This window comes from Melospiza melodia, chromosome Z, assembly GCF_035770615.1.
Source record: "Melospiza melodia melodia isolate bMelMel2 chromosome Z, bMelMel2.pri, whole genome shotgun sequence".
In the NCBI taxonomy this organism is placed as follows: Eukaryota; Metazoa; Chordata; class Aves; order Passeriformes; family Passerellidae; genus Melospiza; species Melospiza melodia.
The window spans coordinates 55,109,462-55,136,971 of NC_086226.1; the positions used below are offsets into that span (position 1 = coordinate 55,109,462).

General features: G+C 36.4%; 1 protein-coding gene across 13 annotated transcripts in view; it reads right to left on the reverse strand.

Annotated features, from left to right (window-relative positions):
- AGTPBP1 (ATP/GTP binding carboxypeptidase 1) overlaps window positions 1-27,510 on the reverse strand; it is a 63,078-nt gene that overhangs the window by 7,711 nt on the left and 27,857 nt on the right. For 7 of the 13 annotated variants that reach the window (XR_010031119.1, XM_063180077.1, XM_063180079.1 and 4 more), the window contains 12 exons: window positions 26,649-27,361; window positions 23,138-23,221; window positions 22,793-22,879; window positions 22,559-22,707; window positions 21,047-21,134; window positions 20,188-20,332; window positions 17,321-17,474; window positions 16,380-16,560; window positions 14,910-15,039; window positions 14,417-14,548; window positions 12,578-12,754; window positions 7,233-7,393 (listed from right to left, as the gene is read on the reverse strand). Coding sequence is in view for 10 of the 13 variants with exons in the window: in XM_063180077.1 (XP_063036147.1) it covers window positions 7,233-7,393; window positions 12,578-12,754; window positions 14,417-14,548; window positions 14,910-15,039; window positions 16,380-16,560; window positions 17,321-17,474; window positions 20,188-20,332; window positions 21,047-21,134; window positions 22,559-22,707; window positions 22,793-22,879; window positions 23,138-23,221; window positions 26,649-27,361 (2,201 nt within the window). In the remaining 3 variants the exon portion in view is untranslated. Of the gene's footprint in view, window positions 1-7,232; window positions 7,394-8,805; window positions 9,105-9,126; window positions 11,556-12,577; window positions 12,755-14,416; window positions 14,549-14,909; window positions 15,040-16,379; window positions 16,561-17,320; window positions 17,475-20,187; window positions 20,333-21,046; window positions 21,135-22,558; window positions 22,708-22,792; window positions 22,880-23,137; window positions 23,222-26,648; window positions 27,362-27,510 lie in introns of those variants that run through there. The other 6 variants (XR_010031121.1, XR_010031120.1, XM_063180082.1 and 3 more) reach the window with 6 other exon arrangements.

Sequence of the window (27,510 nt, forward strand, 5' to 3'; positions counted from 1 at the left end):
CCAATTTGAACCCCATGGAGATCAGCAGTTTTTTGACACTCCAGGGGATGTGTATACATTTTACAACTTCGGAACAAAAAATTAAGAAATATTCCCTGTCAAAGTACGGAGAGTTGCAGCTACCTGGGGAGTTGGGAAAGGAAGGAGAGGGAATTCTGAAGTACTAATGATCTCTTATAAAACTGCTTTGTCATGGGAGGAAAAAAAAATCTTCAATGAGAAAGACAAGTTATAAAGTATCACAAAGGAATTGTTTCTCCATACTTTCCCTTCTAATTTCTCTTTAGTGTCTGTATTCTCTTCTGGAGATTAGCAATCCTGCTGCAGGAGGCAACATCACATAAACAACTACAAGTGCTGTCCAGTTCAGTTCTCTTAACCTATGTAGTTTTTGTAAGCAATAAGGAAATTTTCTCAAGGGAATTTCCAAGGTTCAACAGGATGCATCCAATGCTTTTCCAAGCCATAAGAAGCTGGACATCCAAATCCTCTTTAATTATTTTTTTTAGGTATCTTCACATTTAGAGTTACAAAATTTTACTCCACAGTTTAATTACAAGTAACATCAACGCGTTCTATGTGTTCTCACCCTGAAATATATTTTATGAAATTCAAAACTGAATCAAATCAGCTGGGATTCATCAATCATTTACTGTGGGCCATACTAGTATTTGGGTCATACCATCAAGAGTAGAAGAAAACTTTAAAGAATGGTATGAAGAACATATAAGCAGTTCAGCACACTTACTGGTTTTTTGTTTCTTCAGGGTTTTTTCCCTTGATTACTAGTTTCCTCATTTTGCCTAGAGATGACAAAGAGTGCTCTGAATACTACAGTCTATACAGAATTAAAAGCAATCACTTTCACTGAGGCCAGAGCAGGGGCCTGGTGCATGGGCACTGCTAACAAGCTCAAAGTGGAATTCTGAATCTGATTTTTAATAGCTTTTTCTTCCAACATTCAGAATGGGACAGACTGGCCAAAAGCTGCAGTATAAGATGCCTTCTTTTCAACACAGCCGTACTCCCAAGGTACTGGAAGAAAGGCCAAGAAAAGCTTCAATGCTGCAGGACAGTAAGAAGGAAAAAACCTTTAGTCCCAGGTGAAGAAGATCAGGAATATCCAAATGTCTGGGAAGAGTTTAAGACTTATTAGGAGCGGGGGAAAAATAGGGCAAAAACAGATTTTATCTGACAGCCTATACAGAAATCCCTTGTAAGACTTTGTACACACTCCCACTGCATATACCACTCACTCCTTGCCTAAGCAGTCTGATATTTTTTTCCCAAGTGTAAAACTAAGTGCAGGAAATGGATTTTTTCATCAAGTTTCTCCCTTCCCACAGCTCCTTTTGGCTGTCTGCTTTTTCTAACATTTTCTAGACATGCTGGGTCCCAAAGCTCAGTCTGCTTCTCTGCTATAATTAAATCAAAATTAACAAACACAACTACACCATGTCCTAGAACACACCAATAAGCCTCAAAAGAATCATTGCAGTGAACTAGAATTTCCAAAAATTTTTGAGCAGAGCATAAGTCTAGTAAGTCATAACAGTTATGAATGTGGTCATATGTTTTTTTTCATTGCATATAGACCCTATCAAAACTGTCAGCACAACAACTACAATTCTCAATACAAGACCAGTATTACATTTAGTCTAATCTTTTCCATTTGGAACTGGGATGAAAACACTGTCAAATGGGTTGGAAATAATTAAAGAAAAACTAAGTGTTTTATTCATCACATAAAAGGTTAAAATTCATTGCCAGAGGGAAATAAATCTACTTATTGCCATATTTTTCTTGTTTCAGACATGGTTCAAAATAAACTCATGCAAATTCAGCCTATGTGTAATGAAATACTGGCAATATGTTCTAAAATATTAACATGTACTTGGTCATTATAATTGCAACCTGGAAAAACCAAAAAGAATTTGACAAACCCTCAAAATCATTTGAAAAAAATAAAATCAGGGCTTCTGTGTTTAAACTTGCCTGCTTAGTCTTGAAAGCATTAAAACCATGCTTTGGTAAAAAGTAATACTAATAATATCCAAAAATAAAAGAAGTAACTATAATCTTAGTAATTGCTCTACTGTAACCCTACAGGAATGCTACAGCTGTGTAAAAATATTCTGTTTTATACTTCCTATGGATGAACTTTTAACCTGCTTTTCCTGTAAGTAGCTTCTAATTTGTCTCTAATCACAAGTAAAAAGCAGCAAATCATAAAGAAAGTATAAGCAGTTCTTTGTTGTACTAGAAAAGTGAGAATTGAAGTTTGGACATATAAAACAAGAAGCTGTCTGACTGTATTCTGACCCATGACTGTCTCTGAAGACAAAAAGAAAAAAGCTTTATAAACTTTGCTTGACAGAGGTTCTTTGTATATTTCTACCACTGAACTGAACAATAAATGCACACCTTGGCTGAAAAGATTTTTTAAAATATGGCCTAAGGTATACAGCAGAACTCTGCTTCTCAGCCTCTGGCAACAAAAGAATGAGACCACCTCTTAACTTCACCTATGCCAGTATTGATCCCTTTGGCAAAGAATAAAAGAAGATAATGTGCAAACTTGAATAATATACGGCACTTTTATTGCTAATATTGGAGGTTCTGTGAACAAAATTATAGTTTCTTATTTATCATAGAATGGCTTGGGTTGGAATGGACCTTAACAATCATCTAGTTCCAACTCCCTTGCTGTGGTCAGGGACATCAGATTGCTCAGAAACCCAGGTACAAATACACAACACATTTCAGTCTTAATGCCATATTTTAAATTAAATAGTTTGAAGCCACACATTCAGTTTTTCCATTACAGATTCTGACCGAGTTATACAGTATCGCTAGGTAAACACTAAGAGCAGTTGTACCTATTTTCTCACTTCATGCTGCGCATTTTTCTGGTTTATGTTTTAGTGTTCTTAGATTTACATTTAATGACTTTAAGAAATAAAGCCATCAGGACTTAAACAGTTGTTAACAGATTCCTCCAATAAACTTCAACATTTCTTATGTCAGTGTTCCATATAGATTAACTCTTACATGCACAGAATCTGATTTTTTCCCACTCTCCTAATTTCTTTAGTGCAGAAGCACTTGGTTATCACCTTTCACCATCGTTAGCTGTGTAACACCCAAATGTCATGTTAGGGGAAACCATTTAAAAAAAAATTCTAGGTATAAATTCACTTTTGATACACTGAATGAAGTTATTTAACCATCTCTCTCCAATTTAAAATTTCATCTTGCAGTAAAATTATTTTTGTGATTTTCATGATCTAGTCTTTTGGATGGAACTGAACCTGCTGGGTTTTTTTAAGTTCCAGAGTACTGGTTATTTTTTTCACAGATCAGGATTATAAACATTTCCACATAGAGTCTCAGTAATAGTAAGCTTATTATGAGCCTAATGTTACATTTTACCTGTGCTCATATGTAGCCCACAACATTATGCAGAACTAAGTCTTTTATCAGTGCTTTCTGAAAATCCAGGCTAGAACAGTCCCTGTGCCTCTCATTTCCCAGCAATGAAATGTAAACCAAGTCAGAGGCAGTTTTCCCCTGTCCCCAGCATCGCTGTACTTCACGTGCAATTAGTTTTCACACAGAATAATTTTTTAGAGATAGCTGGATCAATTAAGTATTTTAGCTGGTAAAGGAAGTTCAGACTATGTGCATCTATTAAAATACCATGACTCGCTGTATTCCATAACATTAAAACGAACTATGCATTTACATTTGTTCCTCTTGTCATCTAGCATTACTGAAGTTTGCTATCAAAGAGAAAGCAAACGCCATCTCACCCTTTTTTATTCCATTCTGATACTAAAGTGGTTTTGATGTGTCTTTAACTTCCTAGCAGATTCTAAGGGGAGGTGACTTGTGTATGATATGACTTTACTCAATTCCACAGATGCTCTCATATGGAAAATCCACGGTAAGTTACATTAACAAACAGAAATCCAGCAGATAATGGTTAGTTCACAGATAATGGCTAGTTCACAGCAGATAATGGCTAGTTTTTCCAGAAAACTTTTTTCCAGACAATGGCCATTATCTGTGAACTGGGATGCTCACTTAAACCCAAGATGCAATAGAAAATTACCCATGCCTGAGGCAGCCAATAATATAAAGTTACATGGGAATCTGGAGCTGTTTTTCAATGCCACTCTCATGGATTAATTGCTCACAACCACATCTTGATCCAAAATGCTGTAACTGAAATTTAGTATTTCAGAGACCTATTTATGGTGCAGCTTTAGTTCCAATAAAATTGACAGTGACATAACACGAATGGGAAAAATATCACAGTCTTATTAACATATAATTGTAGCTGCAAATGAAAAAAAAAGTATGATAAATAGGTGTAACATGTAGGCACAATTTCCAAGTTAAACATGCTGCTCATGAGGAACTCAAGAAACACGTGTACTGGCTGAAAGGCTATCATTTAGATGCCATCCACAATAGCTGTCAAGTGAAACTGCTTAATAGCCAGCCTATATTTATGGAAGAATTACTATTAAAAAAATTATTAAAGCATATGTTGTGGTCTAAGAACAGTATTCTCCAATTCAGTACTTCCGCAAAACCACGTGCCACCTCCCCTCCCTGCCAGCTGGAGGGACAAAATACAGAGATCACAAAAGGTTGAGATCAGAACAATTTACTGGAAACAGCAATGGGATAAGAAAGTGAAGGGTAACAGCAACAATAACAAAAAATATAAGAAAATAAATGATCCACAGAATACCATACTGATCCATCTGCCATGTTTTCTCCACTGTGAGGAACCCCTCATTCCCTTCCCCCTGTGCCTGACAATGATGTGAGGTGGTATAGAATAACATCCCTCCTAGGTACTGCAAAAATTAAACTTGTCCTGGATGGAACCAGGATGGCATATATGACAGAAATGCCAAGGGAACAGGATCTTGGCTGCTTAAGTTCTGAGAGACACAAATGCAACTAATCTGTGATTTTTAGAACCCTGTATTCTAATGACCTACATTAGCACTTACATTTGAAGTTCCCAAATCACCAGCATTCAGTACCTTTTGAAAAAAGACTTGTAGACTTTTCGCCCTTTTCACAAAGCAGGGCGAAAAGATTTTCTTTTTTGGAAGAAAACTCAGGAGGCCATTTTGTGCAACGTCCTTGCTCTAGTGGGCCCCCCAGTTTGCTGAGAATCACATCAAGACAGCTTTCAAGTATCACCTGGGATAAGACTATCCTACACAGGAAGCTTGTTCCACTATCTGAGCATCCTCACAATGACCATATATATATATACACATATATGCTTCTCGCTTTCTCCACCCCTTCCCCCTCTCCTTCCCCTCTCTGAAAATGGCATCAAGAACTGGAGGAGCAAACGTAAAAATTAAAAGATGAGATAACAACAATTTACTGGAAGCGTCAATGAGAGAAGGAAGGAAGCAACGACATTAATAACAAAAGGTAAAACACAATGGAATAATTTATATAGAAAGTGGAATACCAGACTCTTCACCTGCCACAGTTTTTCTCCCCCTAGGCTGACCAGAAACGAGGGAGTCTCTTACTCCAGCCCCTGACAAGTGATGAGATGGTATCAAGTAACAGTAGGGTCTGGCCAGGCCCCCTTCTGTTTATGGTAAAAAATTAACCCTGTTCTGGCCAAACCTAGGGCACCTTTCTATGTATTAAATGGTTAATGCAATTTCCTCTATGGTTTGTTCTCTTAGCCTGTCAGCAGATACCACTGGAAAGAGCCTGGCTCTACCCTCTTCACAACCTCCCTTCAGGTATTTGTATACCTTGATAATGCAGGCCTTTTGAGCCTCCTCTACTCCAGACTCGCAGTCCTTGCTCTCCCATCATTACCTCCTGTGAGAGGAACATCAGACCCTTCAACATCTTAGGAGCTCCTCATTGGACTCTCTCTGGAAGGTCCATGACACTCCTGTACTGAACAGCACAGTCCTCCAGGCGTGCAGGCCTTGCCAGTGCTGAGGAGAGGGGAAGGATCCCATGCTGACTACTCATGAACACTCCCTCTTCAAATAGCCGCAAATACTTCCCAGGATTAGTTGCTTGATCGCCTTATCAGGGATCACAGTGAGACTGACCAGCTTGTAATTCCCTGGATCCTCCTCCTTGTTCTTCCTGAAGACAGGCAGGATATCTGATTTTCTTTGAATATACCTGTCCCAATCACTATGATCCTTCAAAAATTATTGAGTGGCTTCACAGTGACATCAGTGATCTCCCTTAGTACTTGTGGGTGCATCTTATGAGAACCTCTGGACCTAGGTAAGAATAGCTTGCTTAGGTATTCTCCAACCATTCTCCAACCCATTCCTCTCCCACCACAGGCAGGCCTTCCTTACTCCAAACCTTCCCCAGTGTCTGGGTCCCTAGCACACCAAGAGCTGATCTTTCTAGTAAACGCCAAGATGAAGTCAGTACCTCAGCCTTTCACATGTCCTGTGTCACCAGGGCTCCTGTCCCATTTACCTGTAGGCCCATATTTTCCCTAAAATTTTGTTTACTACTTACACACTTACAGAAGTTCTTTGATTACCCCAAACCCACTGACACTATCTTTTCCAGGAATCATGAACTCAGCTTTAACCCAGCAAGCCTATCTACAGCTTTAAGAACAGGCAACTTAGTAACCTGGTTACTGAGCATACAAATTTCTTCAGTGACCCAAACTATTTCATGAATTTTAAATTCTTCAAGTCTTATTATATGTCTCCACCAGAGGAGAAATAAGAAAAATAAAGTTAGGAAGAAATACTTACAGTTCTTACTGCTTTACCTCACATACTCTAGGTCTGTTTAAAAATATTTTTAATACCACTGCAAATAAAAGAAAAAGAAAAAAAGAAAACAAAAAACCAAACCCACTTTGAAAGAGACAATTGAGACTTAAGACCTACTACTGAATTTTATGGCCCACAGTAACTACCAAATGACATTAAAATTGCTAGTGTTTATCCCATCTCCAAATGTGGAATATAGTCTAACTCTGTCTGTATTGTTTTCTTTCAAACATTGAAGCAACTGAATTAACACAAGAGATCTCCAACATATTCAGATTATTGTTACAGTAATGTCACAACACATCAGCATTGTTTTTGATAAGTGGAAGTACATTTTTTAAAGAATCTTTACACCACTTGAGAAACAGCATTTTTTTCCCAAAATAAAAAGAGAATATAATAAAAGTGTACTACCTTGTCACTTTACAGCTTGACTCAATTAGCTCATTTTCAATATCCAACAGATTAGAAGGCAGGTTGTATTCCAAAGGTGAGGACATTCTTTTTAAACGCAGCAAGCCAACACAGAACTTTGCTCCCATCTCCTCCAGTTCTCTTGTACCTATCTGCAATCCCTAATTTGAAAACAAGATTTAAAAATACAAAATAGGTACAGGCAGATTGACACACACATACTGTAGAATAGCTCTTTAGGTTAATATTTTCTTACTTTATTTAATATATTCTCTTGCTTTTAAAGACAGAACAAATCAAATTTGTAGAATAAACGCTTAGAGTATCAGAGAAGAGTCAGGAATACCTACATGATTCCTTCATGGCTGAACAGACACATTTTTGGGAGCTTCCTAGTCTACACTTCTAGCACCCCAAAATTAACAAATCTTTTCCTAGTAGTACTGGAAAAGAGGCAGAGATAATGTCTAGGTTCATAAGTATAAATTATTTTAAAATAAGAATTTGAAATACAAGATTCCTCAATATAAATTTCATCAAACAGAATTTTAAAAAGGAGAGAATTAATAGCATAGCTGTGATCAAATTCATTGCTATGTTTTGACACATAGGTAAGACTACCTAAGGCAGCAGTTACTCCATGAGACAGATGTCTCTTCCCTGCCTATAAGTTAGAGACTACATGTGTTAATTCTGAAAGCATTTATTCACGTATTTAGTAATTAAAACTAACAAACAAGTTCTCAAAAGCGATAGCTCTTTTCTAACTTGAATTACATAGCCAGGCATTTTCCTCTGCAAAGACTATTTAGAAGGTAGAACTTATGTCATGCTCTCCAAGTTTACATATCTAATAAATCCTCCCATCAGGTAATTCCACATTTTTAATTTAGCCAGAAGTGCAGTATATAGGGACATAATATCTGACCTCAACTACTTTATAAAAGGAGTGTAACCTAGACCGAGCCTCAAGAGTTATGTAATTGGCTAGTACTAACTGTATAGACACTAGCAAATTCAGCGGCACAACTCCACTCAATTTCCCCCTTTGCAATTTCTGTATCTCTGGAGAATCTAAAAAGACTTCAGCTTGGATCTTCTCAACCCCTTAACATACAGAATAGTTAAAAAGTAGCTTTGACAATACAAACAGGGAAACAGAGGAGCCAGGAATTGGTGGTAAGCTAAGTCATCAGGTATGAAAGAAGCAAAAAAGAATGAAGCAGGAATAATTTTACCAAAAGCCAGGGAAAAAACACATAAGCTTTGTATGTGTTGCCACACTGACACTGCATTTTAAAAGAAAGTATGTTGCTCCAGATATGGTACAGCCCACACATTCTCCATGTGCTGATTTGAACATACTTAATAGAAGAAAAGTTTGATTTTTCTTCTGAGTTCTTTTTTTGCCTTGATAGTACTCATAAACAAGGTGCTTTTTAGTAACAAGAAAGATAAATCTATATCCATGATTCTGAACAGTGCCATCCTCCGGCCAAATGGTACTGAAACCTGTTAGCAGTGAACAAGAGTTGAATACTTGAGTATTATTCTTAATAGTAATACTACTTACCTCTTTTATAATGCTTTTGTGCTGTAGGTTTCAAAGCACTTATTAATAAAGGAAGAATTATCCTCACTGTACTGATGGAGAAATGGAGGCAGAGAGGGTTGAAGCGATTTGCACAGTGTCTCACAGCATGTCACTGACCCCGCTGGGAACAGAAATCAGTTCTCCTCACTCAGTGCAGTACCTTATCCACAGAGACCAATTTTGTGGCTTTGTTTTGTATTTGTTTGCACATCATTAACTTTCGAAGACCCCAATCATAGCTGGGGCTCCACTACGCTAATCACAGGAAGACACAGTCCCTGCCCCAAAGAGATTAAAATAACATTAAGGTCAAGAGGCAACAAAGTATTTAGAAGAGGAAGGGGAAAGGTAACAGTAATCTCACTGTTACACAGGTTACTAATGTGCACGACTTGATGGTTCAGAAACTTTTCCAGTTATCATCTGCATTTGTTGCTGAAGAATTTATCGTTAGTTGGCAGGTTCCTTATAGACAAGGTATGTCTAACAGAGTGTCTCTAAGTTGAAAAAGGACAAGAGTACAGCAAGAAGAAAAGTGCAAAGACAATTGTTATAAAGATAAATAGCATGTGCATGTTGTGTGGCTGCTATTTTTAGCACAGCAGAAAGAGGATGTAGCTAAAGAGAAACCTAAATGGAGCAGATTGGAGGTGGATAACTGGGAAACACCTGAAGGATAAATTTTGAACTTACTACACTGAAGGGTCTACATAATTGTGCTAAAAGCCTGATGCCAAATCTTCCTTTGCTTCCATCATTTCTTTTAATCATAAGGGAGAATGTAATATTACACAAATGCCAAATATCAAATTTCCTAATTGATTCTTCCATCAGCCAAACCTCTTCACTTCCCTGAAACAAGATCCAAAGTCTGGTTCTGGAAGTCACCATCACCACCATCAATTGTGCCCTTACTAAGGGACCTGAGGTCAACTTCATTTTCACTGAAGCCTTAATTGCACTGTTTTCTTTATCTTCTACTGATCTTCAACTGTTGTTCTAGTACCTTTAACTGAGGCTAAGCTACTTATGTGCTACAGGCATTGCTTTTAAGCTCAAGCCACCTCATCGTAGCTTCTTTTTTTTAAACTAAATTTAATTTCTTTTTTCTCTACATCTTATACAACTATCTTTCTTCTAGACAGTAAAATTTTAGATGGAGGGTTGAAGTCTTCCTTACTAAGCATGTCATGAAGGTACCTTTATATCAATAGAGTATCTCAGTGATTAAATTTTGCCACTTGAAAGAAAAGACAAAAAACAAAGGCACAGCAGACTGTGACCTCAATGGAGAAGAATATTCCTATAATACCTACTTAGTAAAAGGAAAACAGACATATAAAGATTTGTAGAAGTCAACTGGTCAGTAAAATATCATGTAGATCTTCTGATTTCTTATTCAGCAGAGGTTACAAAGACATAATCATTTCTGAGAACTCAAATTCTAAAGACTGAAAAATCTTAGTTACTGAGAGATTTGTTAACCAAATCCTTATTTCCTGAAGTGTTCTCTTTATGAGCGTTGTAAGACTGCCAGATAACAAAACCTTTTCAATTACTTAAAAGTCAAGCAATACTTTCTAATGTATTAATCTTCAATCAGCAAAGTGGCTTGAATCATTGAAGACATTGTTATTTTGTCTGGCATCTACATTATGCTCCATAGTAGATCCTGGAGAATTATTTCGCCTGAAAGTTTGTTTTTCCATATTCTGAATCACAGACGACTGACCTATATTTGCAGCACTTACTGTCAGCAGACTACAAAGATTCCATATGATCAGCTGAAAAAACTTTGCTTCCAGAGACAACTCTAACACCAGAGATCCTAAATAGAGGTAAGACTCGCTAACTTCCGCTCAACAGCTTCCTGGCCGGAAATAGTCTAGATTCATCATTGTCCAAATAAAATAAATTAGAATAACAAGAAAAATTATGTTCATCTTGGCAAAGACTCAGTATTTCTTCCACAAAGAACCAAATTGTTAAGTAATCTTTTTCATGCTTTGAACAAAATTCAGCAAGGATGCTAAACCACAATAAGACTAGCAAAGCATTTCAGACCTTTATGTTTCAATCCCTCAGATCTGAACTCTCATGTCCTTTAGGATGGGAATTAGGAGGGAAGGGAATTTCTATAGTTCAACTTCTCTCTGTTTTGAAATAACATATTTTGACATATGTAATCTAATTTATACTGTAAATGTATTGACAGACTTACTGGTCCTACTCCTTCCACAAAATAAATCTCAAATAAACCAAATAAATCTAAAAAAAACCAAACACAACAAAAGCGCCCACAAAAACCTTGGGCTTAAGCCTTTTCATCTTTTTCATCTGCTCACTGCAGAAATGCAGCTCTTTGATAAGTACAGTCACCTTGACTTTTTAGATATATTTTCTTAATAAGTCTGAGCATTATCATAGTGAGAAAAAATTAAGAATCTTCCTGTATATTCAGAAGATGACTAAGTGCTCACAAATTGCTTCACTCCATAAAATGAATGGCAGAAGAGTAATTTAGTCTCATCAGTTAGTTTACATACATAAAGGAATGCTCTTCCCTTGAGTAAATGACTCTTCCACAAAATTCAGCCATTTTCTCTTTCCTTACTGAAGAACAGCTTTGGAGGTTTAAGCATCTTGAAAGTTTGTCCACAAAGCATCTTCAATTCACTTTTCTGAAGTACTTCCTGCAGCAACACTGCTAAAGCTGTGCGGGTCCATGTCTAAGAATATTTTCAAAATTTAAAAATAAGCAAATTGAATGAGCTATCTTTTTTTAAAGCTCTAGAATGAGCTTTATCATCTGAGGAATATTCTGACAACAGCAGGAATGCATCTGTTGTTAATTGACAAAATGTAGTGCTTACAGGCCTACTGAAATTCTCCACAAAACATCTGCCTTCCTACTCTATAGGGATATAAGCACAGATGTTGGAGCATACATTAACATACTAAATATATCTTGTTCAACTCTTTTTTTTTTTTGTTTCTGTCCCACTCAGCCTTCTGATCCTCTTTCTGTCAAGCACCTTATTTGAGTCTTGTGGTCATTTTCTTGATTAGGATGCCTAAACTCAACTTTCAAACAGAGGAAATCCACTCCTTCCATGCATGGTGTCTTGTAGTGAGACACTACCAACAGCGTCAGTCACCTTTTGTTTTCAGGTATAGAGCCCTGTTAACACTTTTCAAGGAGAGAAAATTAAAACAAATTTTACTTCAAGAAGCCACACAGCTATGTGAGTTCAGAGATGATGTGTAATTTGTAGTGCTAGTAAGCCTGTATGAAAGTGTTTTAGCTTGTAAGCCTGTTTCCCCAGCTATATAGGAAAATTCTGTAAGGGACGCTGTCAAATACCTGTTGAAGAACCATGATCTGCCTTGGTGAAGTCTGAAATTGCCGTATGTAAAGGAAATTTTTATTATAATATTGGCATATACTACTACCCAATCCTAATAATCTGTTGGGCAGAATAGTTCGGGATTTTTTTAACTGCATGCTTACACATGTGCTACAAGCAATGATTAATATTAATCTTGTTAAAACAGCCATAAGCATAATTGCTATGCAACCTACAAAGCTGAAAATTGTGTCATTTCATACTAACATTAGCATACTCAGACCTTGAAAGGTTTCAAAAGCCTAAAGCAAGCAAGAATTGAGCAAGCAGGGTTACAGAAGAAGATACCAATGCAAAGGGAAGAAATTAAAAAGTATGAAATATTATCTGATGTATCCTCTTACTTTATACTTGCCCTGGTCACATCCACATAATGTGCTTTCCATTGTGTAGCTCCTTTGTACTCCTATCTCTCTCCAGACAACAACTCGTGCTGTAGATTCCTTGGACTTTTCCACTACAAAGCTGCAGCTACCCATGCAGAATGCAGGGGCAGTGTGACTCAAGATCTTGGGGAGTGCCTGCAGGACAGCAATTTGGAAAAAAAACAGTCATTCTTTTATTTCCCATATGGATGGAGGTGAAAAGGGACCATGTAATCACAAACCTTTACCAGAAAATTTGGTGCAGTTTGCATTAAAAAAATAAGAAAGAAACAATTCTCCATCTTGAGTTTTCAAAACTCAGTGTGTTCAAGTAATAGTGTCTTCAGGCCTTTTCCTAGTTTTTAAAATCCCTTTTTTCAGGTTCAGTCACTAAAATTGTTAGTCATGTGGATAAGGATCAGGATACAGGATACATTAAATACAGAATTCTCCAGCAAATCACCATCCCTCCTAACTCACCAAGCTAAGTTTGCTCAAATTAAGTGTACCACATACTCCATGTAAGTATTTAATTCAACTGCAGATTGTTTCAGAAATCCCATTTACAGACCTAACAAAAGCAATATTTTGTTAACACATAAAATTAATTTGTATTAGCAAAGCACTGGGTGCATATTTCACTTCAAGCATGTGAATCAAAGTTCAGTTCTGTTTACATGACAGTTTCAGTGAAAAGATCACACAAATATACATATTTGACTATTGCTAAATGACTGTTCTTTCCAGTTTTTATTTGTGTCAGTTAAGATGAAACACGTGACTGCTTCAAATTTATTATTTCAGTAGTAATACATAACCCATTAGTGCAGGCTTTCCCAAATATTTTCGTCCACCTTTTTGAAAATGAAATGCTTTTTCCAACAGCCCTTATTGACTACTGTCTTTTGTGCACTACAGTAGTGCACACTGAAGTGACAAAACCCCACATACATGTGTCAGAGTAGCAGACATGATTTGCATCTGGCTCAATATCCAGGAAATCACACAAGAAAATCAAGAAGCCATAGGTTTTGGTTTTTTTGGTTTTTTTTAGTGAGGGAGATTTAAAGAGAAAAAAATAACCAGAAAGCATCTATACTCAAGGATGCATAACAAGTGTTTCAACATGCATTCACATGCTTTTGAAGTTTAACTCTGAATCTTTAAAAAAACCAGAGCCTGCATACCTATAGGTAACACAGGTTTGCAGTTCCCATGAGGCAGCAATGGAGGGAGACACACAGAAGAAATAGATAACACTCAAAGAACCACATAATTCTCTAAATTTTTTGCCTTTTTGAAAGCTTATACAATGCGGAGGATGTGTTTGTGCAAGTTTATTATATATACCTAATTAGGGGCACATGTCTTAACTACACATCTATATATAAAGGAATAAATAAAAAGGTATCTTGTATATTTCCATATACAAAAATAAGTATCTCTCAGAACAATCCAGCTTTTTTGCCTTGTTTCTAGAATATTGTTTGCCATGCCTCAATGACTTGTTTTTCAATCTAGCAATTATAATTGCACAGAAGCAAATTTTCCATCTATTTTCTATAAAAGTAATATTAAACACAAAAAAAAGTAAATATTGGTGTAAAGAAACAGAAAAAAATAAAGCACTCTATCTATAATGTTTAAAGCTTCATGAAGTGTACTTTGAAGTACACTCACAAACTAAACAGAGGTGACCTTAAATAAGTCTGCTTATGCTACAGAGTCATTATTTGCACAGGATAGGATCAGGATACTATTTGAAAAGGATGTTCCAAACCCACGCCAAATAAAAGGTACAAAAAAGGTCAAACTCACCCTGTAAGCAGGGTCTTCCATCAGGTCACAAGAGGCAGCATTAACACTTGTATGCCACATTGTCTCTTTGATGCTGCAGCCATACATAAATACATTCTTTTTACGAGAATGACCATGATAATCACAGTAGACCTATAATAAATAATTTGGCAAAATAAACTCAAGGCATATGGAATCAAAATTTTAAGAAAGTAACAGAAAGATAATTTTTTTTTATTAGTACTGTTGAACGTTCCAAAGAATTAAGCAACACAATCCCTTGTATAATTAACTCTCATTAAGACAAAAAGTGTGTGATTCATCTAAGGAAGGTTTAACCTTCTAGCCTAGCCAATGCAACAGATTTACATCTACAGGTTTGCAGAAGACCAGTTCTCCACGTCAAATTTAAGTGTGACATGGTTTACAAAACCATTTCAAAATGTTTAATTTATAGACTAGCTACACAGACAAAGTTAAAAAAATTCAGAATTGCTTACACACACATACTTACCAAAGGCAAACGTTTTATAGCAGCCAGATATTGCAGTAACCCTTTAGCATGGTAAATAGTGGGATGCAGATCTGGATTTGGATTTTGCCACTGTCTGTTTAAATCTTCTCCACTTAAAGAGCAACGGTGGCTATTGTGGGGGGGTGGAAAAACGCATGATGTAGTCCGTATTATCATACTTTTAAATAAGCCTCCCCCCCACCTCAAGTTTTCCTCATCAACACTGCTTCTTTGGAAGGAGTCTGGCAAGAAATAAACTTCAATTTTCTAACATGCCAAATAATAGAAATGTTTGTGGTGCTTTAAGCTATGTTACAGAAACTCTAAAAATAAATTAGAAGTAGCCTCTTAGATGAAGGCAAATGTAATATTACTTATTCGCTGTTGAAACTGAAGGCTTACAATTCTACCCAAATTCTATTTCAAAATCAGTAATTTCATACATATGGTATCTTTACAATTTGGTGTCTTCAGTAATTTAAAGACTAATGTCAACTAGAAATCTAATACTTGAAATGTGAAGTTGTTAGGAGATAAGGAGCTGTGAGAAAAACAAGGACAAAAAAAAACTGAAACAACCCAGGAAGCAAAAAGATCATCTCTGTATTCAGTCAGCTATCAGCAAGAACTTTTAAACTTGCAGGATTTCATGATCATGCAGTCATCTTCACTACATTTGCCTTTAGACTGTGTCTGCTGGGGCAGCCTTCTTAATTGTCCCTGTATCCTGAATTATTTAATTACAAGTATTCTAATATATACATTCTTTCACATATATAAAGACAAGGTTCTACTGAAATCTATTATTAGTTATACTTTTATTATTTTGTTCACAAAACCTTTTAAAATAGTACCTATAGTAGATGAATGGAAACTGTAATTTCACCATTGCAAAATTTCCTGCAACCAAGTAAATGTAAACAATGTTTACTCATAGCAGTTTCAACAAGTTCTGAAATACCCCTTATATTTATTGAGAAAAGTGTTGAAATAACTACTATTAATAACTTCAATCAAACCACGATACTCTATTACCCTCTCTCTTGTACACCTATTAACTTCCCAGCTTTTAAAAAAAATTATGTAAAAGACTTCCTTAAATATAAGGCACTTCCTTTTTTTATGCACACCATGAACTTGTTTAGCTTTTTCTAAATGCAGGTCTGATCTCCTAAAATTGCTAGAGAAATCCAAGACAGAGAGACAATTAAAATTTCATGTCAAATTGCACAGGAATGATTATCATCCATGAACAACTGGAAATATTTTTTTGTAAAACTGAAATTTGTCAAGGAATGTAACTGCCTTTTAAGAACCCAAAAATCCTAGCAATATTGCAAGTGTTGCTTTTTTATCACATTACATATTGCATTTGCACTTTTGCAGGATCAGTTTAGATTATTTCTTTTTAAATATTGATGTAAAGAATTAGACTACAGGTTAAATATTTGTGATTAAATATATGCTTACTTTCCATTGATGACACCATCTGGATTGAGCATGGGAATAATTTTGAAAATATAAGATTCCCGTAAAGACTGTGCATTTGGACTATTGCTCATAAGGTATTCCAGTGTTCCCTTCATAACCCAGCTTGCATTAGTCTCTCCAGGATGCACACGAGCAGACAGGAATATATAAGGACGATTCCCTAAAAGAGATATCCACAGAAATTGCAAAATATGATTTAAGCTAAGTAAACAGTTCGTTGATTAGAAAAAGAGCCAATAGCCCACTGCATTTATAACAACACAAAAAACATTTGTAAGTTGAGTGTTACTGAGTATGGGTATTATTGATAGAGCTTGCCACAACATTTTTGAAAGGACTGCTAATTACAAAACTATCGCAATGGAGCTTTAAATTTGATCTGACAATTACACAACCAATTTGAGGTGGCAGTTATGATTCAACTTTCATTACTTTTTTCCCAATAGCCAAGAAAAATACTGAGGTGGACAAACAAATCAGGAAACAGCAAAAGCTCAATTCAAATCACAATAGCTAGATATTAGCTTTATGAAAGACTTTTTTGACAACCTAAAAACCTCATCATTTTAAGAAAAAAGTTACTTGTCCAGTATTGTTTTCCAAGAAGTGCTGTCTGCAAAATGGAATGCACAAACCTAGCAGCAAAAATTTAAAATACATTAATATATACTCTTACATATATATACACTATATATACTCTTACTCTTACAGATATTTATATCTTTATTTCATTACCACAATTAAGTATTATTAAATACAAAACAAATCCTGAATGCTGATGCCTCTCAGCTTCATGAAATTTATTAACCTTATTTTACATTGCTATTTTTACACTGCATAGTAGTTAAGACTAAATTTTTTTCTACAAATACCTAGTTTTACATTATTTTCAGTTGATAAGAAAGAAGAGTTATACTTACTGAACTGATAGATATGTTCATAGTAATTGGACTCTGGCATGGCTGTAATAGTGACTAATGGACAGCTGTTGCCAGCCAGGGTCTTACAGAGAACATCATGACGAAAATATATCTGTTGAGGGTTGTGCATAGATTCCAGCTTCCTAAGATGCATCTTCATACCAAAAATAATGAAAAAATACTTCAAATTCTTTGCAGTCACATATGACAGCGTATTTCAAAGGTACTATTTAACAGATCTTTCTTTTAGATGTTCTAAACAATATACAAGTTTCCAGGATAATTTTGACCATGAAATACCATTTTCTACATCTCTGACTGATTGAATACTTCTCTTTACAGAGTCTGGCTTTCCAACTGCTTTGAGAAAGAGGAAGGAAAAGAGGGTAAGTTATTGTACACAGATGGTACTATAAAGATATATGGAAGGTAAGAACCTCTGCTTCATTAAGGTTATCTGATCAGGGACCTTTATGCTGCAAAAAGAGGTAGTAAGTAAAGGAAGAATCAATACATGCGAACAGAGAGCTGAGATGTAATGGAAACCATAGCAAAGACCAAAGTCACCAGTCTCTCTTTGAACAGGTCATTAAGAACCTACAGACAATGACTTGGAGAGAGTCGCCTGATAAACAAGCAGAATGGGCTAATTTGGGGCATTCAAGAGGGGGGTGTGGTACCATACAAAACTCAAGCACCTGATTCCTACAGTGTGCCCTTAGCCATCTCTGCGCAGCCTTACTCTCTACCCTGCGCATCCAAGCGCTATGTGGACTTGTGCAACTAAAAGGACAGGTGTAAGTCAATTTGGGGTCAACAGCTGGAATGCACAAGGGTCTCAGCAGCAGAAGCTGGAGAAGCCAACCTCTTGGGAGCATCTCTGTGGGTACCACAGGCTATGTGTCCCAGGTCCCAGCTACTGCTGGAATCAAAGCAGACTCCAGCAGCTGGAGCTGTAAGCACTCTTCACTCAGTGATGTCAGCAAAGAAGCAAGGGGATGTCTCACTGCTGGTAACTGCAACGGGTAAAGGTGTTGGTATCCAACCACTGAGGCAAGGACAGTGTGTCCATCAAAACACATCTGATGGGACAATTAGTGTTGAGTTTCTCAGTGACAACACCTGAAGCAGGAAAATGGGTTACACGACCATGTGCCTGGTAACAGCTGTTAGGGATTGGTTGGGGGGGAAGCATACACATTTTCCCTGTAGCCAGCGTATGTGGCGGCACATGAGAAACTTGCTAGTAAACTTCAAGGTAAACTACCCAGACAGTATGGGCCCCAGTCAAGGGAGGGGCATCTAGCAGGCAGACAGTCCACACTGGCATCTGGGCAGGGACACAAGTGCAGAATGTCTCTGAGATGAGTGTGCAAGTGCAAGCATCTGTTTGCTAGTGAGCATCAGGCTGGACTAGTCTGCAAACTGGAGGCTGGCACAGCAGGTAAGAGAGACCTGGGACTGAGGCAGAGCTATGGCACAGACGGGCCATGCCAGTGCTCCACAAACATATTTCTAATTCCAGAGAGCAGGCCAGCTTGTACTTTTTCTAGTGAACAGCAATCCACACCAACTGCAGAGGAGGATGGGGTGTCTGTACCTGCTGTGCAAATCACTGTAGTGTTACACAGGGGTGTGCCTTGTCTGTGCCAATCCGTGCAGCCAGCCCTGCCCAGCAGGAGTAGGCATGCACAAGTATGTGTGCATAAGTCTCTTTCTCTCCCTGGGATACATACTCAGACTTGCTAGTGAATATATAAGCAAACAGGAAAGCAGGAGCCATGTCCATCAGCCTGGGACAGAGACCCCAGGTACCTTGGTTGGCCTCCACCAGTTGGGCAGGAGGAACCTTCAGGACCAGGAGCTGCTGGAAGCAGCAGTTGCTTATGACAGCTCTTAACAGGTACCTCTTTCAAAAGCTGGCATAGTTTAAAAGTGAAAAGTGAAAAGCTGCATTTAAAGCTGCATTTAAAGACTGCCCACTGAATCCTCTGCTTTGCTTTTATTGCTGTAACAGAGGGAAACAAGAGACATTCTAGCCAAATGAATTTTGCTTAGCATTAAAAGGCTCAGAAGACTTATTTAGGCAATTCATACATCTAAAAAGATCCCTAATTATCTTAGTTACAGCTGCTTTAGTTATCAAAAAGTATACGTAGAACAACAGGATATAAGTCATTTAACACAAATATTCCATCAAATTAGCATGGTTTCAGTCAATTATTACTGAATCAAAGAAAGCATAAGGTTGAAAGGGATGAGAGTGGGCCATCTGGTCCAACCTCCCTGTTTTAAGCAGGGCCAGGGCCATCTTATAGCACATTGCACAGGATTGTGTCCAGACAATCCCTTGAATTCCCCAGGGATGGAGATTCCCCAAACTCTCCTTGCAATCTGTTCCAGGGCTTGGTCACCAGCACAGTAGTGAAATTCCTTCCCATGTTCAGGTGGAACTTCCTGTGCATCAGTGAGCGCCAGTTCCCTCTGGTCCCAGTTCTTAGCACCACCAAGGAGAGCCTGGCTCCATCCTCTTGACAACCCCGCCTCAGATACTCCCAGAGGTTCCCTCTCAGTCATCTCTGCTCAAGGTCTTTCTTCATAAGAGAGATGCTCCAGTCACATAATCATCTTTTCATACCCAGGAAACCCACTAAGCCTGTAAGCATCAATTTTATTTTTCCTGGGACTGTTCATTAGAACAACGTATACATTTTGTCAATCTAAATACTAATATTATGAAAATTCTCCCTTGAAAGGAGCATTTTGAACTTCAAAAAAAAAAAGAAACTAAATTAATTCAGTCACTAATGCAATATATTACACTAATATTATAAGTATTCATTTATGTAATAGATACAGCTTCTCACCTTTAAAGTTGAGTATGTATATGGATAATGGTAAGCAAAGTAGCACACATCTTCTTTGTGTTGGAAAGTCACAGTGAATGTAATTGTGTAATAGGATTTTCCTTTCTGGCCTCCAGCAGCAATTGAACTTCTTGAAAAGTGATTCCTAAATCAAAAAATGAAGGTAATACACACATTAGAGTAATTCTTTTTCATACTATTTATTCTTCTGAACACACATTCTAAGAGTCAGAAGGACTTTCAGTGACTGTATTTCTCTCCTATGTACATACAGGTTAAATACAGGTTCCCACCAGCTTTAAAGATGCTTTATTATAACAGTGATACACACATTCATTTACATTGATAAAAGGTGAGCAAACAAAAACAAGCAACAAAATAAAACACAAAAATCAGAAGAAGTAAGCAAGCAAAGAGGTACCAGCCAAGAAGGATTACATATTGATATGCTGCACCATCTGATCCTGGGTTTTAGAATTCCTCTACAATAATTCCACCACAGATTACAGAAGGCTCATCACAAGGACTATGAGACTAGCATTACTGGAAGTTACTTATAAAATTTCAAGTAAGCATACATCTATACATTCCCTTAAAAGCTTCCCAGAAACAGTGTCCAATTTCTAAGAAAAGTATAAAATATTAACAGCTTAAATGTAAGTGGTGTGCTTACAAAATGAGACCTTGTATATTTCTATCACACATATTACTCTCTGTAGCGACTCAGAAAAAAACCCCTTTTCACAACAGAGTAACAGAACTATTAAATGCAGAAAAAAGAACTTCTGCTCAAAAACTGTACCTCATGTTAATCTTCAGTGGAAGATTTGCTGTATGTTTGGTCTGTGTGTGTACTTACTTGTAGTAACAAATATCTGTCCCAACACGAGTCCAACACGGTCGACAACGCAGTGCTTCCTGGACAGAATACATGAGGGGCTGCATACCTGAAAGAAGAAATGCATCTCACTTTAATCCTTACCATTAAACAGAAACTTATTAGCAGAAACTTATTAACATCACCACTTACACACAAGTCCACAAATTACTTATTCACTCACTATATAAGTGTATTTTCATTAATATCTGGGTATTGTACTGTGTGCTTTTTAAACCAGATGACAAAATATTGCTGATTTTCAGAAAATAACAACTAAAGAAAAGAGCAAGACTTGTGGAAGACCAAAACTGAATGTTTAAATGAAAGCTGAGGTTTGCATGAAAGCAAAGCATGATTACAAGCAGTGTTCAGTTCCACTCCATCCAACTCACACTACGAAAAGGCATCACAGAGTACACAAAAAATTGATGCTATCAATTATTCATGTAAATAACTGAAAAATAACTGATATTTCAGGACAATTTTTTTAACAAGTAACTCTTTAAAGTCTATTTTTTGATAGTATACTTACATTGAATACTTAATATGAAGTTAGAGGAGAAAAAATACATACTAATTGAGTATAATTTATTTATAATCTAATTATTAGCCAACCACACTGACTGATTCAATCAGTGTATTAAACAATCAAAAGAAATTATTAAGTATGCACACCATTAAAAAAAAAACTAACCTGACTGATAAGGATTAGTAAGTAACTTAATACCATCTTATTACTGGTCAAACTACCTAGTGTTCTGAGACTTTATCAGTGTGGAGGAAAGTGTACAACAAAGGAGAATACAGTATTATTTGGTAACATAATTTTGAAGCTCGAGGTGGGAGGAGGAATTTTTTCCTTCTTAAAGGACAAATTTCAGAATATATATCAGGAAAAAACAGTTTTAAGCTGAGTGACATACACACTCCCAGACAAGAGGAAGAAAGCTGTTTTCAGCCATTTATAAACGTTTGAATGAGGCACACACTGCAAACACTACTTAATAGAGACAGTGATGTTCATTTAAGAACCCCAGTATTTCAAAGCAGATTTACTTTTCCTTACCATCAATAAGACAAGTTTTGGAAACTCCACTTACGTTCACATCTACCCCTATGCAGAAATGGATTAAGGATGACAACTGTTGTTCTTATTGATGTGAGTGAATCAACAGGCTTTGTTGCTGTCCTCCCCTGCACAATGGTCCTAAGACAATTGTAGTTGCAGCTCCCAGTAAATTTCTTCTGCTTCTGCCTCACTTACAACAAAACTTTATTTAAAAAACTGACAGCCCTTGGTTTAAGATGCATTTCTTCTTTTTAACCACAGCTATCAAAACATTTTCTAGCAATACTATTAAAATAAAGAATTTAAACCGACAACATGAATACTGCTAATCCTGTGGAGGAGGGAAGGAAACAGCTGAGGTAACTCAGCCACAGGTATTTTTTTTAGATATTTCTTCTCAAAGAATGGGAAACATATCTTACCATAGTTGAACTGACTGTTTGACTTTTCACAGTTGATGATGTTAAACCGGTAACCAATGCCAGTTTTCATTCCACTGACTTCAAAGTAGAACCACTGATGATAATGATTGCTGTTTATATCTGAGTTCAGAATTAGATCATATTCATTTCTGAAAATTAGCAAAAAAGATCAATGACCACAAAAAGCAGAAATAAAAGCCCTAAACCATGAAAAGTAGAGTTGAAAGACCTTACTTTCTGATCTGAATAACTTTGCGCAGGTTTCCAGATTCAAACTTGGAATTAAACTTCAGAACATCTGCCTCCTCTGGTACAGAAAAGCTATGAGTAGAAAAAGGGACCAAAATGAATAAAACAAACTTAGCTAAACCAAATAGCTTTATTTTAGTCCTCACTTGTCAATTCAGAAACTATTTTGATCCTTCCTCCAAATACAGCCCAGATAGCAAAAGCACTGTTATGTCAGATCAAACTTTGTACGAAATCTGCTGTAAATATTATGAGTCACATCACAGAGAAAGTAGTACTGGAGTATTAGAGTATTACTTGAATATTGTTTACAGAAAGGTAGAAACTTACCTTGAATTATCAAGGTCATACACAACTTTATCTATAATGTCATTTTGATGAATCAGCCTTTCAATATCTTGACAGATTTTTGTCCTAAAAAAGAAAAGCAGAGTTCTCACTTAAATTGTCATTTACCGTTTCCAATCACAAAAGAGGAATTGCCTCATACAGGAAAACTAATGGAATTGACATGAAGACAGGGTACAGTTCAGACAGACCTCAGCTTCACTGTCACTTATACGTGCACAGTCAAGGTGTACTGAAGTTTAAACACCTGCATTCAGAGCTGCCTGAATCCAGTATTTGTATCTGAGGGACCCGAGTTTTCATTCACACAACTCACTAGGTTTATCTGAAGGAAAAATTGCAGTTTCATACTTTATAATAGAAGAAATTACTCAAACATTACTTATGTTAATGCTTTAACACATGACAACACTTGATAACATTAGTAACTTAAATGAATCCTACTATAACCAAAATTAAAGAGTTTTAGGGAGTAGCTTGTACAGTGAGTGTGTTAGTGAACTAGCTTTTCACCTCTAGAGATCTAAGTTCATTTATCGACTACGTAACAAACAAGAAAGAATTTGGGAATGCCAGCCAAATATGAGGTGTGTGCTTATCCAGATCATAAAACCATTGCATGACTGGCAGTATCTAGGTCCTGGATTGGAAAAGTAAGAATGTGCTGCAGTTCAAGCATGAAAAATAGTGGCAGAGCTGTGTGGAAAAGCTTGCACAGCACCTGCAATAAGAAGAAAAGGAGGTAGATTAACAATGAAGAATACAGAAACAGAATGGTAAAGTACATTCAGGCTGGAAATTCTCAATTGAATTAAAATAAATTCTCTTAACAAATGAGAAATAGAAGGTAAATGCACAACTCTAGCACATTGTATTAAATTGAAATTAACTGAAAAAGAAAAGAAGTCACAAGTTCAAGTTCATCTGACAATATTGTGACAAGGCTGACTCACCAGAATCCACCTGAATAGGTTCAGCTCAGGACAGATTCACAGATTTTTGACCTTACACTTGATCTTAGAAAACTCATTTGATCTTGGCATGCCTCAGCTCTAAAATGCCCTAACACCTCCTAAAATCACAGTTTTGCCAAGACAAAATGCATCAATGAAAATCCATTGTAAGTATTTTATAAATAATAACATCATTTAAATACCATTATAATTACCAGTGTAGATGAAAGCAAAGAAGATGCTCATGAGAATGTATTCAAGATGCTCATGAGAATGAGAAGTAGTAGCAGACATTTTCATGTTCCAAAAAATGAAGATAAACTATTTAAAGAAAATTCAAGGAAAAAGAAATCTAGAACCAACACTGTTGATGTGAGCCCCATGCTTAGAGACTACTCCTTTGAGGATCCTGCTGATTAGAAAATACTAAAATGTATGGAAAAAAAACCCAACCCAACTAAATTTTTAAGGAATAGAAATGCCCAAATTTATAGGGTATTTTACTATATAATAATTTTCTTCCTAAAAAGACAGAGTAGTATAAAACACTTCAACTATAATCAATAGAATTTATCTTAACAGTAATACATTGGTGAGACATTTGGTGATAATTACATGCTACTAAATTTGAAAGAGAAAGAAAAAGCACTCCAAAGCACAAATTCAAAAACATTTAATCTCCTGGCACATTGCAAGAGTAAAAAAAGCCCTAAATCTTACATTGTTCTAATAAAAATAAGAAGAAAATCCATTTGGTCACACCTTAGACCCCACACAACATTTTCTCAAATTACTTGGATAGATTAAAACAACTATTTATTTTCTAAGTAAGACATACCCAATGAGGAGTGACTAAGTGCTTACAGGACACAGAACATAAATCACACTGACTATCAAGAGTTAGGACACAGCTTTGTAAGACTTAAAAGCTTTTCCAAATCCCTTACCAAACAATTTTTACAATCTGCTATAAACTATGAAAGCATGAAAAGATTATGCCCTTTTTAAACAAGTTATCAGAAGACTTTTATGTTGCAATAACAAGATTGAGTTGTTTGTAGAAAATGGAATTCTTAAAACAGTTTTCCTTAAAAAAGTGTTGCATGATTTTGATTCAAATTTAGCCATATTACCTGGTATTTCATTCTTGTTCCCACAAGAACTCAAAAAGTTACTTTCAACATAAAAAATACAACAAAAATAGAACATTTCAAGTCAAAATTTACCTTAAAATTATCTTCATGATCTAGAAATCACCCTTGTGTACAATCGTACAAGGTTTATTTTTCCAGTGTTATATATCTAACAATGAGACAAATTGTATCTGACTTCACTCAATTTTTTTATTCAGGGAAATTCAGAATTATTAATTACTACAAAAACATACATAAGGATTTGCAAGATTTGCTTAAATGCAGTTCTTAGGTGATTCCTGACTCAATACTATCTCCCTTCTAAATCAGCTGAATCTAGCCAATAAATAATCTGCTAGGGAAGATTCTCCTCCTTCAACACTGAATAATATGTTCATTTTGCCATTAGTGTTCCAGAACTTGTCATTTCACTACAAAGATCACTTTTTTGTTACTTGTGTAAAACAGCTGAAGGATTTTCATTCAACCAGCTAAAGACACTTAATCTCTTAATCATTTTAATATCTAAATATAAATACAAAGAAACTCATTAAGTTGGTTATAGTTATGAGTATAAAGATGGAGGCACTCAGTCCCATAATTTTTTAGGCAAGTGGCAAGGTCTCATAGCTCTACATGTTCTGCTAGCGTACTCACATGTCTTTAAAGTAACTCACTATGTAATATTACCTAGCTTTTCATAGCACTTTTGCAAATCATTCTGAAAAATATCATCACTCTTCATCATCTTCTATTATCTCTCAGTGAAGAAATAAAAGGGTGTGTTGATATGTTTTTGTTGTATGTCATTCTGCAGGACCTAACTCAAAGTGGATCTTCTGCATTTGTTAAGTCTAAATTCCCTTATACTATGAACACTAAATCAAAACACTTTAATGTATTAATTTTTTAACTATTTCCACTATGTTTACCTGAAAGACAGATGTTTAGTTCAGCAGAGAAAAGAGGTGAAGAATCTTTTTAGTTATTAACTGCCTGATCTTTGCTAAGACCTGAAAGGAGCACTCAGGTGAGGATTTTTTAGTTTGGTTCTGGTGGGTTTTGTAGGTTGGCTTGTTATTTTGCAAACTGCAAGATTCACATGGGAAATGAGGGGAAGCCAGAAAGGGAAAATATAAACTGAATTTCATATTTAGAAATTGAATTCCAGAATTAGCAATTACAGAATCAGATTGTGTTCCTCTTTATGGCTCTGCGCTGATCAACACATACTCACCTACCTTCAAACTGCTTTTCACTGGAAACAGTTTTAGATGCCCAAGTAAACAGTGCAACACTGATTGTTAATCACGGCCATAGCTAGGGCTGGGTGGGACCTCTGGAGATCATCCGGTTAATCTCATCCTAAACACTGTTTCTAAGTGTTTGGTAACTCTAGTAACTCACCTCTGCACTCCATATCGCCGTTCCAGAATAGGTTCCTTAAATGGGGGTGGAATATGTCCAAAATAATCTGGATAGGCCACTTCTGAGTATTCCGGAATAGATTTTGTGTTCTTCACCATTTCAAGATAAAGATCACAGTCATGAACTGGTGATACATCAGAAACTTGAAGCGCAGCATGTTCTCCTGATGAACTAGATCTGGAATCCTCCTCCTCCTCTGAATCCACTCCAGTGCAGCAGAGTTTTCCCAGCTGGACAGATGATCCTTCAAAGAGACTACCTCCACAGGGTGAAACGTGCTCACAAGGTTTACTAGAAGCAAGTGTGGTAATGCCAGCTTTGTTTTCCTTCTCTATTACACACCCTGTACCAGAATATTGATCATTTTTTGCACTGTTCTGGAGACTGATTCTGTCCAAGCCTTTCACAATTTCTTGGCTTAGACACTGGGATGATGGAAGCATGTTTCTTTGATCATTTTGCTGATGTAAACTACCACCTTTCACGCTATCTTTCTTTGGTAGTTCCAGAAACACTGGCCTTCTATTGCATTCCTCTGTCAATAAAGGACTGCACTCCTTTAAAGCAACTCCTTTTGTTGATGGGTTTGCTACAGCAGAGTGCTCCTCACTGGCTGTAGGAACAACAATAGGTCCACTCAAATTTGCATCAGGTACAAAAGGCTTTGGTTCCTTGGAAACTAAGTCCCATTCCTTAAAAAACAAAGGTGAAAAAAATAATTTAAAAATTATTAACAAAAAAAGTAAACAGTTCTTAAGTTTCATGTACATTAGGAACACTTGTCTTTCCTTGTTTTAAATGCAATTAAAAGGTGACAGCTGTTATAAGGCATAGGAGCAAT